The sequence below is a fragment of the Peromyscus eremicus genome, chromosome 13 (assembly GCF_949786415.1).
Source record: "Peromyscus eremicus chromosome 13, PerEre_H2_v1, whole genome shotgun sequence".
NCBI classification, from domain to species: domain Eukaryota; kingdom Metazoa; phylum Chordata; class Mammalia; order Rodentia; family Cricetidae; genus Peromyscus; species Peromyscus eremicus.
This window is the reverse complement of record NC_081429.1, coordinates 50575276-50594444: the sequence shown is the minus strand read 5'-3', so window position 1 is coordinate 50594444 and position 19169 is coordinate 50575276. Positions and strand designations below refer to the sequence as shown.

The 19169-nt window shown below is 43.8% G+C and overlaps 1 protein-coding gene across 3 annotated transcripts in view; it reads right to left on the bottom strand.

Annotated features, from left to right (window-relative positions):
- Ica1l (islet cell autoantigen 1 like) overlaps positions 1-19169 on the bottom strand; it is a 48390-nt gene that overhangs the window by 17267 nt on the left and 11954 nt on the right. For all 3 annotated transcript variants that reach the window (XM_059277982.1, XM_059277983.1, XM_059277984.1), the window contains exons 5-9: positions 11293-11416; positions 9586-9784; positions 8660-8785; positions 2288-2386; positions 1404-1489 (exon numbers count right to left, since the gene is read on the bottom strand). In XM_059277982.1, coding sequence (XP_059133965.1) covers positions 1404-1489; positions 2288-2386; positions 8660-8785; positions 9586-9784; positions 11293-11416 — 634 coding nt within the window. The remainder of the gene's footprint in view (positions 1-1403; positions 1490-2287; positions 2387-8659; positions 8786-9585; positions 9785-11292; positions 11417-19169) is intronic.

Sequence of the window (19169 nt, the reverse complement as noted above, 5' to 3'; positions counted from 1 at the left end):
AGCACTCAGGAATCAGAGGCAGGTGGATCTCTGTGAGTTCAAGGCCAACCTAATCTACAGAGTGAGTTCCAGGACAGCCAGGACTGGAACAGAAAAACCTTGTCACAAAAAAAAAAAAAAAAAAAAAAAAAAAAAAAAAACCCTTTCAGAGTAAGTAATTTAGGATTTGCAATGACGTTTCCGATGATAGTATATGTATATGATATTTTTAGAATGACTTGGATGAAAGTGTTTGTAAATCTGCTCGGTAACTCAAAAGAATAGCTTTTATACTATTGAAGATACACGACATTTTCAATAAAGCTTCCCTGTGACAATGAAAAACTATTTAGTCATGACTTCTTGTTGTTTTTTTGTTGTTGTTGTTTGTTTGTTTGTTTGTTTTATTTTTGAGACAGAATCTCACTACATAGCTCTGTTTGACCTGAAACTCGTTCTATAAACCATGCTGGTCTCCAACTCACAGAGATCTGCCTGTCTCTGCCTCTTGATTGCATTCATGATTTTAAATGTCAACATAGAACAATGGTAAATCTTATTTATACATTTTATACATACAAACATTTAGTTTGGATTTCCCATAGAGAAATACTATTGTTGGGATCACCATCCACTCAATAGTACCTGTCACTCCCGACAGAGTTTGGTGCTGTCAGGAGTGCCACTGCAGCTAAGCCTGGGCAGAGCACAGGGAAGTGGGCATGAGCAAGGCCCTTAGCTCCTAGTCTTGGCTGTGTTATTTGGAGATCGATTTCTAACAGTTACTGGTCCTGGACCTGCCTGCGCCCCTGCTGTCCCTTCCAGGCTTCCCGGCTGTGGAACAATCTTTTTCTACACTGTGAATTTGTATGACTCATTGACTAATAAAAAGATGGTTGGCTGATGAGCTGGGCAAGAAGAGATTGAGCTCTTCAGCCAGACTAGGAGAATGCTAGGAAGAGGAAGAGCAGGGTCAGAGGAGTGGCCAGAAAACTCAGAGATAGCGAGACATGCTGGGGGACATTTAAAGCCATGAGCCACATGGCAATACACAGATGAATAGAAATGGGTTAACTTAAGTTGTAAGAGCTAGTCAGTAATAAGCCTGAGCTATGGTCGAGCAGTTGTAATTAACATAAGTCAGAGTGGTTATTGGGATCTGGCAGGTGGGAAAGAAATATCCACCTATACTTCCCAACAGTACTCAGTTCTTAACACAGTGCATAGTCTTCCTCATGACGGAAGCCTGGAGTCGTCACCACAGTTGAGTGGTACTGTTATCTCCTGTGCCTACCATGTTGACTGCAGGAGAAATACGGCAAATGCTTGTGTTTGGAAAAGGGACATAGAGTCAGCACTCTGTGAGCCAGAGAGGAGATGCATGCAGGATTCCCCAGCAGCAGAGGCAGCTTTCAGCTACTTACTTATTGAGGTTGGCAGTGAGACAGCTGCCTTCTGCTGCTTCTTCACTGTAGTCTGCAGTGAGATTGCCTGGCGTATCCTGTAGTTGCTAAGGATATGATATTTAATGTTCAGTAGATTAAAAAATCTATTTCTTTTTACAAACAAAGGGAGAGTGAAAACTTTAGACAACAATATAAAATAGAAGTAGTTCTGAATAGAGTGAGAGCTGTGGGAATGTGGGTGGGTGTGATTTACACTGAGCCTCTTCATCCTGGCTGCCTGTGGAAAGGTTAGCCTTGGGGAAAGGCCAGCAACTTGTGATAGGTCCAAAGAAAACACACTGCCCTGCCAGCCTGTACTGTAATCCTCAAAACATAACTAAAGATGTTCTTCAATTCTGAGGAGAAATTAGGCATATAATTTTGACATTATTCACTGAAGCATTTATATGTTTGTTGGTTGGTTGATTGGTTTTTTGAGACAGGGTTTCTCCATGTAGTTTTGGTGCCTGTCCTGGATCTCGCTCTGTAGCCCAGGCTGGCCTTGAACTCACAGAGATCCACCTGGCTCTGCCTCCCAAGTGCTGGGATTAAATGTGTGTGCCACTGCTGCCCGGTTTAAGAGCTCAGCTCTTAATCCTGAGCCACTGCCTCCAGCTGTGTGTCTCTTCTGCGTCCTCTCTTCTTCCCTCTTCTTCTATCATACTAGTACCTCTGCCTGCAAGGTTCCTGTGTATTTCAGTCCTACTGCTGGCTTTGGAACCTAGAGAGTATGGATCCTTAGCAGTGGGGGGAAATGTTTCCCAAGGTTTCATGGGTTTAAAACTAAGCTGAGGCAAAGAAAGTTTCAATGTTATCACTTAATGAAGTGTGATACAGCTAAAGAAGAGAACCTGAAGACATACCTTGAGAGCTATGAAGTCATACGGATGAAAGCCAGCACAGGCCTCCTGGATTTGGGACATCATTTGAGCTGTTTTCTTCCAGAACCCAAGCAATGTTCTCTGCGGAAAAAGGAAAGGCAACACTACAGTCTAAGATCTATTTCCTTACTGCTGTGGTACTCAGTAACAGACAAGAACTGATCCAACTGTCCAAGTGTAGGGAACAGAAAGAACTGTAGATCATAATTCTTCATTAATAAGAGAAAGAAAACCAATGGTTCTAAAAGCCTCGGAATCCAAAACAGAAACACCAAAGGCGTAAAAACACCAATCTATATGTGTAATCTTTAATGTTAACATATATAAGCATTTATGTGTATAGCATATATAAGCAGGGTGTGCCTAAAGAGGTCAGAAAACACCTTGTGGGAGCTGGTCCTCTCCTTCCAGCATGTGGGTCCCAGGGATCAAATTCAGGTCATCAGGCTTCATAGCAAACATCTTCACTTGCTGAGCCATCTCATTGGCCCATAGAATCCTTTTTTGTGTTTTGTTTTGCTTCATGAGACAGTCTTACTGTGTAGCCTTGGCTGGCCTGGAACTTGCTATGTAGACCAGGATGTCCACAAACTCACAGAAATTCACCTCTGAATCCTGAGTGCTTGGATTAAAGGTGTGTGCCTTTCCTTTTTTTTCTCTTTCTTCCTTCCTTTCCCCTTTCCCCCCTTCCCCCTTCCCCTCCTTCCCCTCCCCCTCTTCCCTTCTTTCTCCCTTCTCCTCCTCTTCCCCTTCTTCCTCTTCCTGGTTTTTTTTGTTTTGTTTTGTTTGTTTTTGGGTTTTATGAGACAGGGTTTCTCTGTGTAATCCTGGAACTTGCACTATAGACCAGGCTGTTCTAGAACTCACAGAGATTCACCTGCCTCTGCTTCCTGGGTGTTGGGATTAAAGGTGTGTACCATCACCACCCCGTAAGTATCTTTTTATTACAGGAAATATTATTAAATTTGGCCTTTCATTAAGGACTCAAGAAAGACTTGACCCTTCATGTGTTATTGAGCTAACTCAGGTAATTTGTAATCTTCCTTGTTGCTTCAAGATTCCTGTTGCAAGACAAGGCTGAATGGAGGAGTACCAGGCTAGTAGCTGTTAAATTACAGATTGCCATTGCTTTCATTGTCAAGGACATCTTTTTTTGAGTCTTGATTCCATAGTACTAAACTGAATTAGGAATACTGCTTTAAAACAGCAATGAATAATCACCTTCTTTCAATAATTCTTTCCTCATTCAAATACAGTTTCCTACATGCTATTTTGAAATACACATTAAAGTGAGTACTTACTACTTTGTAAACAGCATTCATTGTAGATTATTCATGTGACATGAGGGCAACATATGTGCAGGTGAGTGCTGGAGAATATTTGTTTAACTATGTAAAGATGTGGTGCATTTGTTTAACTAAGTAAAGGTGTGTTGTTGTTTTACCTTGCCTATTTAAGGCAACCAATTGGTCTAATAAAAAGCTGAACAGCCAATAGCAAGGGAGGAGGTATAGGCAGGACTTCTGGGCAGGGAGAGTAAGTAGGAGGAGGAATTTAGACTCAGGGGAAGAAAAAGATGCCAGAGAGATCCCAGGGGCCAGAAAGACAGATATGGAGGAAGCAGGAAAGTAGGACATACAGAATGAAAGAAACGTAAAAGCCCTGAGGAAAAACATAGATGAATAGAAGCAGGTTAAATTAAGTTAAAAGAGCTAGTGGGACAAACCTAAGCTAAGGCCGAGCATTGACAATTAATAATAAATCTGTATTTGGGAGCTGGTTGGCAGCCCAAAGAAAATTCCAACTACAAATGGCGCCCAATGTGGGGCTCAAATTGCCACCTAGGGCCTGAGAAAGCTGAAGAAAAAATACAAAAACTGGATATGGCTCCTTTAAGAGGTGCTGCCGTGCAGCAGAGAGCTTGAGCAGCTGGCACACTAAGTAGAAACAGCGAGCTAAGTCAACATGCCTGCCACTGTGCAGGCGCCAACTTCCTAGAGCAGAGGTGCTTAAATGCAGCTCCCAGCCAGGCTCGCCTGCTTAAGGCTCCGTTCTCACGGACCCTAGGAATTGGTGGAGCCACATTACAGAGAGCCTAGCTGCTGCTTATGATTTAAGGTTTGGCTCACACTGTCAGAGAACACTACAGGTGCATAGTAAAACAGGTCCAGACTGGGAAGAAGAAAAACTTTAAAAAGGGTACATGTGCATAGATGCTTAAGAAAAAAGGTATAGGCCGGGTGGCGGTGGTGGCGCATGCCTTTAATCCCAGCACTTGGGAGGCAGAGGCAGGTGGATCTCTGTGAGTTTGAGGCCAGCCTGGTCCACAGAGCAAGATCCAGGACAGACTCCAAAGCTACACAGAGAAACCCTGTCTTGAAAAACCAAAAAAAAAAAAAAAGAAAAGGAAAGAAAGAAAGAAAGAAAGAAAGAAAGAAAGAAAGAAAATAGATATAGACAGTCATAGGAAAAATGAGTTTAAATAATTTAAATATAGTTTAAAAATAAGTCTTTAAAGAGTAAAGTAATATAAAAAGAATAAGTTACATAAAGATGGGAAATACACAGGGAGTTCTGTATGGTGTTTTGTTGACTTAATTTTTTGAATGCTGATGAGTAAACAACAGCTGCTGAGAGACATGGGATTCTAAAAGGGACTGCTGAATTCAACCAGCCTAGATACTTGAGGGATGTCTTAACTTTAAAATGGAAGTCAGAAAATGTATTGCATTGGGGGAGAGGTTATGCTTTTGTTTCCACAGGAAATGAAAGCCTGTGGATTCCTTCAAAAATCAATAAAGACCAGATTTGATTGAGGGAGAACACCTTAAGATCTTGACTATAGACATAAAGAAATAAACCTAGAAAAACTACAAGACAGGTGACACATGCTGATCCCTTGATACGGGAACAGCTCTGAGAGTGGGTGAGACATAAATCTTGTTGGCTACAGAGTCCTCATTACTGATCATTACATGTCACCCTTTCATATGGCTGGATAGAGTTCGGGTTATACAAAACTTTTAAAACAAACTTACAAAGTTGACAGATGTCTTTCACCTGTTCAAACAGAAAACAAAAAATCATCTTTTATTGGCTTGTGTACAACACACAGCCCATACTTGTGTTAATGCAGATATGTATGCTACCTTTGAAAGTTTGTGTTTTCAAAGCAAGGGAACCAGACACCAATGAAAATGAGTGGCCCAGGGGATGCAGCTTCTCACAGTGCCTCTGTTGCAGTTTCCTCAGAGTTCTGTATCTGGAACAGCTTCAAGGCTGCTGGCTGAGATGGTCAGCCTCACAGACTATTCTAGCCAGGACTTCAGATATACCTGCACTTTCCCATTGCACAGAGACTGGACAACAAATGTTATGGCCAGTTTTCTTAAGACTTGACCATTATCTCAATTTTCTCAGGGTCCCCTGGGGATGCCATCACCCCCAGATAACAGGAAGCAGTCAAGAGAATACAACACCCACATTCCCAAGAGGTGGGGTGGGTGGTTTTTGGTCATTCAGTTGGTTATGGATGTTTGTCATCATTTAATGGGGATATAGGAATATAGGATAAAAACACAACTACTCATCTCAAATATTTTACATTGGTATGGATTTTTGTATACTGATACAAATTTAAGGTTATTTTTGTTATACCATATGTATGTTTCTACTCTTAAGATATTGGACTATGCAGCTTATTTAAAAATGTAATATAAAGTTTTAGTCCTTGAAAGCTATTATTACAAACTGTTTAGAGTAATTAAGAAATACAAGTTAGCAGTTAGTCATCTATAACAATCAAACTTGTAGTCATGTTAGGTATGTTTTCAAGGCCAAACAGATATATTTTAGATAGATAAATAGATGATCTTCAAACATTTCAGAGACTTACAGAATATGGCATTTAAGATGTTAAATACCTAAGGCTTTTCATGACAGTAAGACATGTCTGCTCCTGGCAGCACCAATTTACTTTATAAAAAGATGATGGGCATCGAAGAGCGTCCATAGTTTGCTTTCATTGTGACAAAGCTACCATTTGGGCAAGAAGCTGCCCTTGTCTCGACTGCTGACAGTATATTGTACAAACGGGATAAGCAGGAAACAAAGGAAAAAGACCGCCAAACTTGGCCAAGACAGTGTGGGACAGTCCTTCAAAATTCCTGCTTCACAGAGAAGTCTGTCAGAGAGTCTAGGCCTGTAGGTCAAAGATGGATGCCCCAATGTTGCAGAAAAACCTCAGGTGACTGTCCAGGCAGCCAGGTGTCTCTGTCATTTCTATAGTTTTGAAATTTGCTTGTTCTGTACTTCCTGTTTACTCAGATAATATTATCTCCTTCTCTGGTCTCTGATAGAGTTGAAGATGAGATAGTTACAGTTTCCCTTGTTACCAGATTCAGAAAAGAAACTCACATAGAGATGTAAAGTTTAGGGGCTGAGAAACATAAAAGTTAAATTGTCTATCTAAGAAAATGTTTTGAGGTCTAAAAGGATGGTTTTCAGTTAGTGATATAGGTTAGGATAGAAAGTGGATTAGGTACACAACTTTGGACTCACCAAGGAATATTTTCTCTGAATTTGCCAAATATAGTTGGACTGGATACTGTAAATGTACTTTTTACTTGGTAATTGTTCTTATTGTATATAGTCTTATTATGTTAAAACTAAAACCTTTCTTTGTATTTAGACCAAAAAGGGGAAAATGTTATTAAATACTTGTTTAACTATGTAAAGTTGTGTTGCATATATTTATTTTGTGGCATATTTGTTTAACTATGTAAAGATGTATTGCATTTGTTTAACTATGTAAAGATGTGTTGTATTTGTTTAACTATGTAAAGATGTGTTGTATTTGTTTAACTACCTTGCCTGCCTAAGGCACCTGATTGGTCTAATAAAAAGCTGAACAGGCAATAGTGAGGGAGGAGGTATAGGTGGGACTTCTGGGCAGGAAGAGAAAGGAGGAGGAGGAATTTAGGCTCCAGGGAAGAAAGAAAAGAGATGCCAGAGAGATTCAAGAGGCCAGACAGACAGACAGACATGGAAGAATCAGGAAAGTAGGACATACAGAATGAAAGAAAGGTAAAAGCCCTGAGGCAAAACATAGATGAATAGAAGCAGGTTAAATTAAGTTAACAGAGCGAGTGGGACAAGCCTAAGATAAGGCTGAGCCTTCATAATTAATAGTAAGTCTCTGTTTTTATTTGGGAGCTGGTTGGCAGCCCAAAGAAAACTCCAACTACAGGTGAGACTTCTGAAGTTAAACTTGGGTAGGATGGCAGCTTGGCAGGATGAAAGGAATACATACATGACCTTAGTTTGACAAACCTGGATTTTTTTAAACCCAAATTACCATTTACTTAATAGTCTTTGGCTTTGTTTTATTTTTATTTAGTTAGTTAGTTTGTTTTGTTTTTTGTTTTGTTTGTTTGTTTTGAGATAGAGTTTCTCTGTGTAACAGCTCTGGCTGTCCTAGAACTCGCTTTTTGGACCAGGTTGGCCTCAAACTCAGAGATCCACTTGCCTCTGCCTGCTGGGATTAAAGATGCCTTTAATCCCACCACCTGCTTCATCTTCTTTATTATTACATGACACAAAAGTTTTCAAACTTTTTGGACCATGGCATCTTTTTGCTTTTTTGTTTAGTTTGGTGACTTGAGTTCTCCTGCCTGTGCCCTGGAGTGCTGAGATCAACTGCATGAGCCCACAGCTGGCTGTGCCCACAGGATCACTGTTTCAAACAAAGTATATGTGACCAGAGTTTGAGTCTTAAATTTTACCTCCTCACCATTCCCCCTTTTCCCTTTTTTTAAATTTTTATTTCATTTGCCTTTTTAAGACAGGTTTTCTCTCTGTAGCCCTGGCTATCCTGGAACTCACTCTGTAGACCAGGCTGGCCTTGAACTCGGAAATCAGTCTGCTTGCCTCTTCCTCCTGAGTGCTGGGACTAAAGACTTGTACCTCCACTGCCTGGCTTGCTATCCCCTTTCGACCTCAGAAGTCCCTAAGTCTTTCACCCTGCTAGGACCGAAAAGAGAATAGTGTGAAACTACAAAATAGACAGTTCCTAAATCTCTCTTCCCTTATAGCTTTGCGGTTCTCTGTCAGAACTTCAACAGGTCAGTTACAGCTGTCACAGGAACCTGACCAAGGATACTGGATTTGTTTAGTTTGGTGACAGAGTCTAGACTTGAGTTCTCAGTTCTCCTGCCTGTGCCCTGGAGTGCTGAAATCAACTGCATGAGCCCACAGCTCATGCTATGGATTTTCTTGCACCCGTTAGACACCTTGTCAAAAGGAATCTCACTGCTCGTCTTTAGTGCAAGAACGTGCTGACCACGGAGTGCGTACCTGGTAGGTAGTGAGTGACTGAGATAGCATATTGCAGCGACTAGCTCCAAGCAAGTCCACTTTCTGGCAGACATCCATCTTCAACTTGTCAAAAGAACCTTTGCTATTTCTCACTTGGATCTGTACCTGCAATCACAAAAAAAGTCCATTATTACCCATACCAAAGATGGAAATCTAATGGGTCTGAAATAAATTTCTCTAGACACATGGAATTTTAATAATTCCTTTCTCTGTGTCATTATCATCCCATGATTAATGAGGGAGACTTTAGCTAGTTTTGATCATGGTAGGAGATTCTTATATATGTGTGTGGGGAGGGTGTGTGCGTGCGTGTGTGTGTGTGTGTGTGTGTGTGTGTGTGTGTGTGTGTGTGTAGGTCAGAGAACATATGCCCTTACCCTCATAGCCAAAAAAAAGCCAGGCAGTGGTGGCACACACGTTTAATCCCAGCATTCGGGAGGCAGAGCCAGGTGGATCTCTGTGAGTTTGAGGCCAGCCTGCTATACAGAACGAGATCCAGGACAGGCACCAAAACTACACAGAGAAACCCTGTCTCGAAAAACCGAAAGAAAAAGAAAGGTGTGCGCCACTACTCGCTTCTTCTTAACTATATAATTTTCATCTTACATCTCAGATTTTATAGTCAAAGACTAGTATTTTATTAGCATTGTTCAATTATTCTGTATTAGTTCTCTATGTTAGTGTCAAGGCAAGGAGGGGCTGGAGAGACGGCTCAGCGGTTAAGAGCCCTGGCTGCTCTCCTCTTCCAGAGTACTGAGTTCAGTTCCCAACAACCACATGGCAGCTCACAACCATCTATGATGGAGCCAGTGCCCTCTTCCAGCGTGCAGACGTACACTCAGACAAAGCACCCACATACATCAAAGACATAAACCTAAAGAAAAGGAAGACGTACATTCTCTTACCTTTTTAAACTTTTCCATTTGTTTGAAGGTGTCTGGGTCAAGCTCCTGGGATGCATCCTTCATCCACAGCAGGGCTCCTCTATACTCTGTGCGAGCCCGCTCCATACGATTAATGGTCATCAAGGTGTCAGAAACGGCCCTCTGACTGAACGTCGCTACTTCTTGCTTAAGACGAGACAGGGGAGTGCACAAGGTCAATCTAATAGCAGAGAGGTAAAGATCAGAGGAAGGCACGTACAGAAACAAAATTCTAGACACACTACAACGCGTGTTTACCATGTAGATGGGTCACAGACATGCCTAGAAGATTGAGAGCGCCGACTGAGTTACTAGGAGAGCTGTTTCTACAGGTCCACCCCTTCTAACTTTAGGAAACGTAACTGGTAGCACTGCGGATGCTGATCCAGATAAATAACCCAGCAGCAGGCACATCTACCACCCAGAAGAGAGTTTCTGAGACAGCAAAGGACCTGAGTGCGTAAATCACAATCTATTCAGAGTGCTCAGCTGGCAAGTGTTAGGGGGAAGCTGGGTTTAAAGATTAGCTAAAAATGCTAGAACTACAGAGGATGCAGTAGTTCTGGACAGCTGAGTGGAGACAGGAACACAGGTGTTTCAGGAGCACAAACCAAACCCAGCTGCTCTATGGCTGCTTTTGATACAGTGGTACTAGAGCTCAGTTCCTTGAAGGAGGGTTTCTGCACTAATGTGGCACTACAGAATAAAGCCACCTGGGCCAGAGGGCACACTACAGACCTGATGAGGTCAACTTTCTTGTTTCTGTTATACAAGGATGTGAGCTATATTTAGAGGGTATATACATGCTATATATACATACTATACATATATGTGATAGTCTTTGTAACACATGTCATTATGCTAAACACTGTGAAATAATAAGTGGAAAGTATGTAGTTAAGAAGGAAAAAAAATCGGGCTGGAGAGATGGCTCAGAGGTTAAGAGCACTGACTGTTCTTTCAGAGGTCCTGAGTTCAATTCCCAGCAACCACATGGTGGCTAATAACCACCTGTAATGAGACCTGGCGCCCTCTTCTGGCCTGTAGCCATACATGCAGGCAGAACACTGTATATGTAATAAATAAATTAAAAAAAAAAAGACGAAAAAAAAAATCAGGCTGGGTTTGGTGGCACAGACCTTTAATCTCAGCACACGGGAAGGCAGAGGCAGGCGAATATTTATGAGTTCAGGGCTAGTCTGGGATACATAGTGACTTTTCTAAAAAAATAAATAAATTTAAAAAGAAAAGTTTCAATTTAATCATAGATAGTATATGTCAAAAAAAGTGAATGACTGGAGGAAGGCATGGCTCAAGGGTCATGCCTCCCCTAGGATGCATGAGGCCTGGGGTTGGCCGTCAGCACCACAGAAAACAGGGAAATGGAAAACATAGGAACATGTATAAATATTAGCCATTCTGTGACTCTATTATAGTAAACCATTTGAGAAATAGAGTATAGCACTAAGTGCTATTTTTAGGGATTAGGCAATCAAGAACATTAATTTTTAAGTAATTCTCTTGAATGCAAATGAATTATTAAAAGCCAGACATAAAATATATATCCCCAAACACATTTCTCTGACTGCCTTATTAGAATGGTCAGTGACCTTCCTTTGCGAACTTGGCACACACGTCAGGAGCACGCTATGACTACAGGGTGAAGGATGAGGAAAAGCTGTGGTGAACCTTTGCTTGGCTGAAGAGCAGAGTGCCTTGCCGGCGGCATCCATCATTCTGCCAGCTTGAGTTGCGTCCCGTTGTGCTTGGAACTTTAAAAAGAGCCCTAGTTCGTTTTCTTCCTCTGATATAACTAGAGAAAAAATTACAGTTGAGTTAATTGTTTCATTTCATCGTTTTCTCAGAACATAGACTAGGCGGGAGACTCCACAGGTAAAGGTGCTCTCCACCAAGCCTGACAACCTGAGTTCAATCCTTGGGACCCACATGGAAGGAGAGACCTGACCCTACAGGTTGTCCTCTGACCTCCACACGTGCGCGCACACACACACCCACCGGACACACTGAGATTCTCACAATAACTCTGCACTAGAATTGCAAGGGGGAAGAACATTTTTAACATGTGAGCCTGGGCCTGCTTGTTTGTGGAAAGGCTAACTTTGCCAGTCTTGTTTGCAAAGCTCTCTGGTGATTTAGATGCTGACTCACCAGACCTTCCTTCTGGAAAACTGATAAACAAATCCACAAATGAGTCTTTTTCTAAGGTGCGGATACACACTGCAGGATAATTGCCCCCCCCCCCCCCCGCCCCAAGCTGAGGACCGAACCCAGGGCCTTGCCCTTGCTAGGCAAGCACTCTACCACTGAGCTAAATCCTCAGCCCAATTGCTTTTTTTTATACAAAGTATTTGTTTCTTCTTTATAATTGTTGAATTACCCTTGACTCCCACCCTGGCTTTGGTTTCCAGCGCTCCCTATCCTAGACCCGCAGACATCTCCAGTCTTGCTGTAGAAACCATAAAAATGGTCGTCTGGTGTACTGCCACCCAGTGTGGACCATGAAGAGATGGTCCAGAGTGTGCTGCCGGATGTGAGAAGAACCGGAGGGGAAACAGAGGCTCTGGCTAATGTGACTACTATCAGACCTGTCACAGCTAATTAAAAACAGCGGGGCTTGGCGAAGACAGGGTATAGCTCAAAACATGCTGTGCTCTGCACATGTGAGGTCCACGTATGCACAGGAGTAAGCTTAGGTTTTGTATGGTTTATTTTGTTTTGGGTTTTTGTTTTCGAGACAGTTTCTCAGTGTAGTCCTGGCTGTCCTGGATCTCACTCTGTAGACCAGGCTGGCCTCGAACTCACAGAGATCCACCTGCCTCTGCCTCCTATGTGCTGGAATTAAGGGTGTGCGCCACTACACCCAGCCTGGAACTCACTCTTACTACACTTTACAAAAGTGTCAGAGTACATGAGCCACAAAGAAAATATTGCTCCTTTAGCACAGAGTGCTTTAGACACACCCATCTACTTCCTACCTGCCAACTTCTAAACCACTCTCAAATGGATGAGGAGGAAAAGTCCCTGAGTGCCGAGTTAAAGGGAACCCAAGGTGATTAACAAATGCTGTGCCTTCTTTCACCTCAGCCATAGAGGAAAAACTGAGGTTGAAAACTGAAAGTTTCCCCTGCGCTCAGGATGTGGAGAGAGGTGGTGCATCTTCTGAAGTGAAATTCTGCGTTTCCCTGGGTCCTCCAGTAGGAGCCGTGACTAACAGTTGACATCATAGGAACCAAAAATGTATACAACATTTCTGTGAAGGGAATCAAGGGACAGCCGGACAGACTTCCCACTGCTGGTGTGGGCAATATCGAAATAGCCTCAGTTAAGAAATGCAAATCAGAGCCAAGAGCAAAGGTCCGTCCAGCAGTAGTAATTTGACAATAAAAGTTATGCGGAAGAAAAGACGGGGCATGTCTCTAGTTTGAAGATAATGCAGGGGTCATGGTAAACAATAAAGATGAAAGGTGGTCATCACAGGTCCAGTAGCAAATGAGTGTAGACCCAGAATTGTCTCTGCGGTGCAGTGAATGAAGACGGTCCCATAGACTCACAGGAAGTGGCATTATTGGAGGAAGTGTGTCACTGGGGGTGGGCTTTGAGGTCTCAGACGCTCAAGCCAGGCCTAGTGGCTCACTGCCTCTTCCTGCTGCCTGTGGATCCAGACGCAGAACTCTCCACTACCTCTCCAGCCCCATGTCTGCCTGCACGCTGCCATGCTTCCGGCCATGACGACAATGGACTGAACCTCTGAACTGCAGCCAGTCCCAATTAAACACTTTCCTTTATAAGAGTTGCCATGGTCATGGTGTCTCTTCACAGCAATAGAACTCTAAGACAGCATCCAATGCAAGCAGCACTGCATGAGTCTCCAAGTGTATTTGGAAAATATAACACCCACTTAAAAAGTAAAAACAATCCTGGCACTCGAGAGGCAGAGGCAGGCAGATCTCTGAGTTCGAGGCCAGCCTGGTCTACAGAGTGAGTTCCAGGACAGGCTCCAAAGCTACACAGAGAAACCATGTCAAGAAAAAAAAACAACAAAAAAACAGCCCTCTTCCCTCTGCTCCTCCCTGTGTCCACAAGGTGACATAGAGAGCATGAGGATGCAATGAGGGGGTGACTGTTCAACCTGTGACCATCCTCAACAAAACCGTGCACTGCATAATGACCCCCCCTTGAGACCCGCCCAGCGTGCTGACATAAAGTCCCCTTGAAAAAAGAAAACTGCCCCTCCCCCTTTCCATTCCCACGAGGTGTGCACCCCACCCTCAACCCCTTCCTCCCCCCCTTCTTCTGCCTCCCTCTTTCCTTGTCTTTCTCTTCATCTCTGTATTAATAAACTTATTTCCATGTGGATGCAGTGCCCGGGTCTGAGTGACTATGTTTCCCCTCCCTCACAGGATACCCTGGCCCAGCCAGCCGGGGCACCTCCCACATGCAATGTCCTAACATTGGTGCCACTCTGTGACTCGGCAGGCTCTTACTGCTTCCTCCCGCTTGCCGGCAGTCTGAGGAACTCTGGGACCCTGCACTGCCCACCACTTTTCCGACTGGAGGACCCTGGGATTCTTCACCCTATTGGTGAGATTCCTCGTGCCCTCCTGCGCATTTCCCACAACTGAGGAGTCACTCATCTCTGGAACCACGGTCTCCCGAAGTTCCGTTGCCCGCACTACTACGTGTCTTTGGGGCTTTCAGCCCTCGGCCCCATCCCCATGCGGGGGCATCTGGAGGGCACGTGCCCACTCACTCCACAACCCACGGCCTTTGGTATGACGGTCCACTGGCGAGCTCGCCATTATCATTGGTTCTCACTGACCCTCTGGGATGCTGGAGTCAATCCGCCCGACCTTTACCTCACTGTGGAAAGTGCGCCTACCCACCTACCCTCTGTCCCAGCTCCTCCCTCATTGCCTGCTCACCATGCTCCTCCAGTCTCTGCTAAGCAACCCATCACCACCTGTCACACGTTCCTTTCTGTGGGACCTTGGCATGCAGCCCTGAGCCCTGCCCCACTGGCTGCAGAGCATAAGGGGTCATGGGCTAGCCTCAGAAACGTCTGGTCGCTTGACTGTATTCCTGCCGCTGTCACTGCCTCCACAGGCACTGCTTGGGGTGAGCTGTGCGAAGCCAAGCCCCCCCCCCTCCAGGAGCCCGCCTTCCTGTAGAGGGGCCCCAAAACAGCTTGACCACACAGCTGCCATGACAGGCTTAGAGGCCCAGGCACAGTTTCTGTCACAGGCTTACTGGCAGGCAACACCCAGACCCAGGGAAAGCCATAAGCTGACCCCACCCAGGGAGGGCCTGCATCTAAGGGGAAGTACCTGACACCCCAAACATTCCAACCATTACATAAGGTGGCCAGATGTCCGTGAGTCCAGCACACACCTATTTCTGTTTTACAGATACCCCTAGACAAATGTCAGCCAATCAGGGTCCTGAACCCCGGAAATTCCTTCACCCCAACCTCTGCTATGATAAAACTCTACCCTGCCTGAGATCAGGGCTCTCTGCTCTCACAGCTGCATCAGACAGACAGAGGGACCAAGCTCTGAGCTTGAAGAGAATAAAGGCTCTTTGCTTCTACATATGGGATTCAGTCTCCTTGGTGGACTTTTGGGGGTACCCGAGATCTGGGCGTAACACTTCCCTCTCCTGCTGCTGCACTGCTGGGGCTCAAGAGATGGCCATGTGAACTTGTTTCTGACTGACTTTTAAATGCTTCTGTTTATCTGTTTGTCTAAAAAAAAAAAAAACCCACATGATCATGGGGTCAGATGCCAATCACAGGGTCAGACGCCATCTTTGCTAAGGCCAAAGGGGAACAGGTCATGTGACCTCCCCACCATCTTGACTTAAGGTAGCAGAAAGCCACCCTCTTTCAGAGCTCAAGCTTCCTATCGGGAGCCCAGCACTTGAGCCATGTACGCTGGTCAGGGGACTCGAGCTCCGGCCCTGGCCTTGGCATGCATTCCTCTGCGGCCACTCGGGTTCTGTGGGTGGGGCCCAGAGACCTGCCCTGGGCTCTCACTGGTGGGAGCTTTCCCTTCCCTGTGGGAGTGGCTTCTCCCAGTGCTTGGGAGATTTCAAATCTTTTTAAAATGCCATGTACTAGGTCTCTTGATAAATGATTCAGGATATAAGTACCAGTTATAAAGATATAAATAGATGATCTGAATGCTTCAGATCGGTTTTCCCTTCTATATTGTTATATTAAGATTTTAAAATTTCAGATTTTAACATTAATACTGATACTGTTTGGGTCACAAGCTCAGAATTTTTAATTTTCCTTGGTTACTCACTACCTGCTTTTCTATGATTTGGATTTCAGTACTGACTGGAAATACGAATTTATCTAAAGCTTTTAAGTCCTTTTATAAAATAAAAATTCATATAAACTTCACAGGATTGGACCCACTTCACAGAGGCCAACTGAGCTCCAGATAAACGAGTTTCCTCACCTGTCTATTCCTGAGGATGGTATTTCTCTCTCTCTCTCTTGGTCTCCCTTTCCCAATCACTAAGACCATTGGCCAAAAGGCTCCAAATAAATTCACAAATTTTAACTCTTGTCTCTAGTCTGTGTCTGTTTCAGTGGGCTTCCATCTGGCTGACTGACATATCCAGGCACTGGCTACTGACATGGACCTGCTGAAAGCTGATGTGGACCAGTCCAGCCAAACGTAATTATTTCCTGTCTCTACAGCTAGGTCAGATGCCCATATACTTCTGATAAACACTCCATTACCTGGGTTCCTTCCTTACCTTTGACTAGCCAGGGTCCTGAACACCTGCACCCCATTTCAGCTTGAAGCAGTTATGGAGGAGAATGCATAGTCCTGTGTCCCCTATTCCCAAGACAGGCTAGAAGGCAGGGTTAAAGGTAGAACCCCTGGCATAGGGGACCAAATGGCTACCTAATTCCCATTGATATTTATTAACTAAAATGGTTCTGCAATAGGATAAGACACTTGACCTCCTTTATGCAGAACCAAAGAGGTATTATATGACCTTAAGAAATAATTATTTCTATGTAAGTCATTCACGATTATAGTCTGGCTGTACTCAAGGATCAGAACTACAGCTACAGGGCCTTAAAAATGGTGATAGATTCAGATATCACTGCCAACAGCTTAAAAAAATATCTCTCCTTACTCAAGGTCTATTCAGGCTTAAGAATGTAAGCCTCCTTGTCCTAGCCAATTTCATTAAGCTGAAACTAACTGAAAAACCTGAATATTCAGATTTAATTTATATATATGCTCTCAAAGTTAATTTAAATACATCTAACAGATTTTGTTCCCCCAGTCCTCAAACACTTTAGAGATCTGAGAATATGGCATTCAATATAAAAGCTTTTTATGATAGAGACATGTCAGCTCCTCACAGCATCCTGTATCTTCTCCAAGAAGATAGATGGCCACAGAAGAACCTCCACCCAGAAGCTTATGGCAAGGCTGGCCACGCAGCAAGAATCTGAGATCCTGTCCAGACTGTGAATAACAGGAGCAACAGGGATCGATTTTCCTCTCTGCCAAGACAGGTGGGATGACCTCCCTACATTTCTACTTCACAGAGAAAAAAATCTGTCAGATCTTCTGGGCCTATCAGCTGAACAAGTGCTGCCTGTGGGGCTTCAGTCCTCCAACCACAATGAAGAGACTTGGGATTGCTGCCTAGGTAGCTGGAAAGCTGTCTCACTTCTAAAATTTATCCTTCTCAGATCTGACAATGTTTGATGACTAGGGTATCAGTTTAACTGCCCCAATCCGAAGACTACAAGCACCTTGATAGCTCATTAATAAGTTTCTTGTTAAAAATACAGACAGGTATGCCTCATTCACAAACTTCATGGTACAAGATAGACTGGTTTCAGATATAACTCCAAAGTTTTAATATTGATAAATGCAGTTTTGATAAACTAATAGAGCACTGACTACAAAGAGTTCTTAAGAGTCCTTAGATTTCTATTTTTTTTGTTGTTGTTTTTTGCTATGATAGAAATCCATTCCAGCTGTCTTACAGATTCCTGGGTAAAGTTCTGCTACTGTATCAAGAAATCTGGTCTGATAAAACTAACAATCTCCAGAGCCCATTTTTGACCCCACCCATTTTTTCTGAGCATATTTTGCTGATTCCCTGTTCCCACCTGACCTCCAAAGAAACAGCAGATGCCGTGGCTTCTGTACTCCTGATTTGGCATGCCATTTCCCCCCAGGCTCCTGGAACACCACTGCTGCAACCAGCCTTCTCGGCTCCCTCAAGGAACAGATGTCTGAGATCTCCCATGGCCATGCATGACTCCCGGCTTCCCCCTTCCCACTTCGCCCCTTGTCAGCAGGAAGCAGTCTTGAGAATTCAGCGCCCTTGTTCCCCTACTTGCTATTTATAACTCACTTTTTATAATAATCAAAATGGAGGAGTGTTAGTATTCTGACCCTCCCCTTGAAGACCCACCCAGCATCCTGATGTAAAGTCCTCTTTAAAAAAGAAAACTGCCCCTCCCCTAGTCTGTCTCTCTCCATTCCCACGAGATGTGCACTGCTGTGGATATCACTCTGTATAAATAAAATGCTGATTGGCCAGTAGCCATGCAGGAAGTATAGGCGGGACAAGCAGAGAAGAGAATTCTGGGAACAGGAAGGCTGAGTCAGGAGATGCTGCCAGACGCCACCATGAGTACCAACATGTAAGATACTGGTAAGCCACGAGCCATGTGGCAAAGTATAGATTTATAGAAATGGGTTAATTTAAGATGTAAGAACCAGATAGCTAGAAGCCTGAGCCATTAGGCCAAACAGTTTAAATAATATAAGAGTCTGTGTGTTTATTTTATAAATGGGCTGTGGAACTGCCAGGGCTTGGCGGGAGCTGGAGAGAAACTCTTCAGCTACAATGCACCCTCGACCTCTCTCCTCCCTGCTCACTCTCTTTCTGTCTCCCTCTTTTCCTATCTTTCTCTTCATCTCTGTATTAATAAATTTATTTCCATGTGGATGCAGTACCTGGGGTATGAGTGACTGTCCATGCACCACTGCCCGCCGCTGCATCTGCTGGACATGCTTTCCCTCACGTGTGGGATACCCTAACCCGGCCAGCCAGGGCACCTCCCACGTGCAGTATCATAACAGGGTGGCTCTGGGGATGAAGCCCTGGTAAATCGCTGCTGACTGTTATCACATTACAAACTCAAACTTTAAATTCCCTTTGGCTGTCTTCTAAATATCGACTTACAAGTGCTTCCATTGTTCTGAAAACACCTCTGTCCAATATATACATCCAGCCCTCAGGACAGAGGAAAGAGTGTTCATGCTTCTAACCCAGAATCATTTTTTGGGGTTCCCAAACTTTTACTATGACTCAAAGGCTTGAGTCTACTGCTTTTCCTACAGTGTGGATTCCAGTACAGGTTATAAACAGTGGAAATGCTAATATGTCTAAAACTTTTACCTTTTTTTATAAACTTAAAAAAACCTTGTAAACTTCAGGGAGTCATGAGACTTGGATCCACCTCTCAGGTTAAATGGACTCCAGGTAAGTACTCC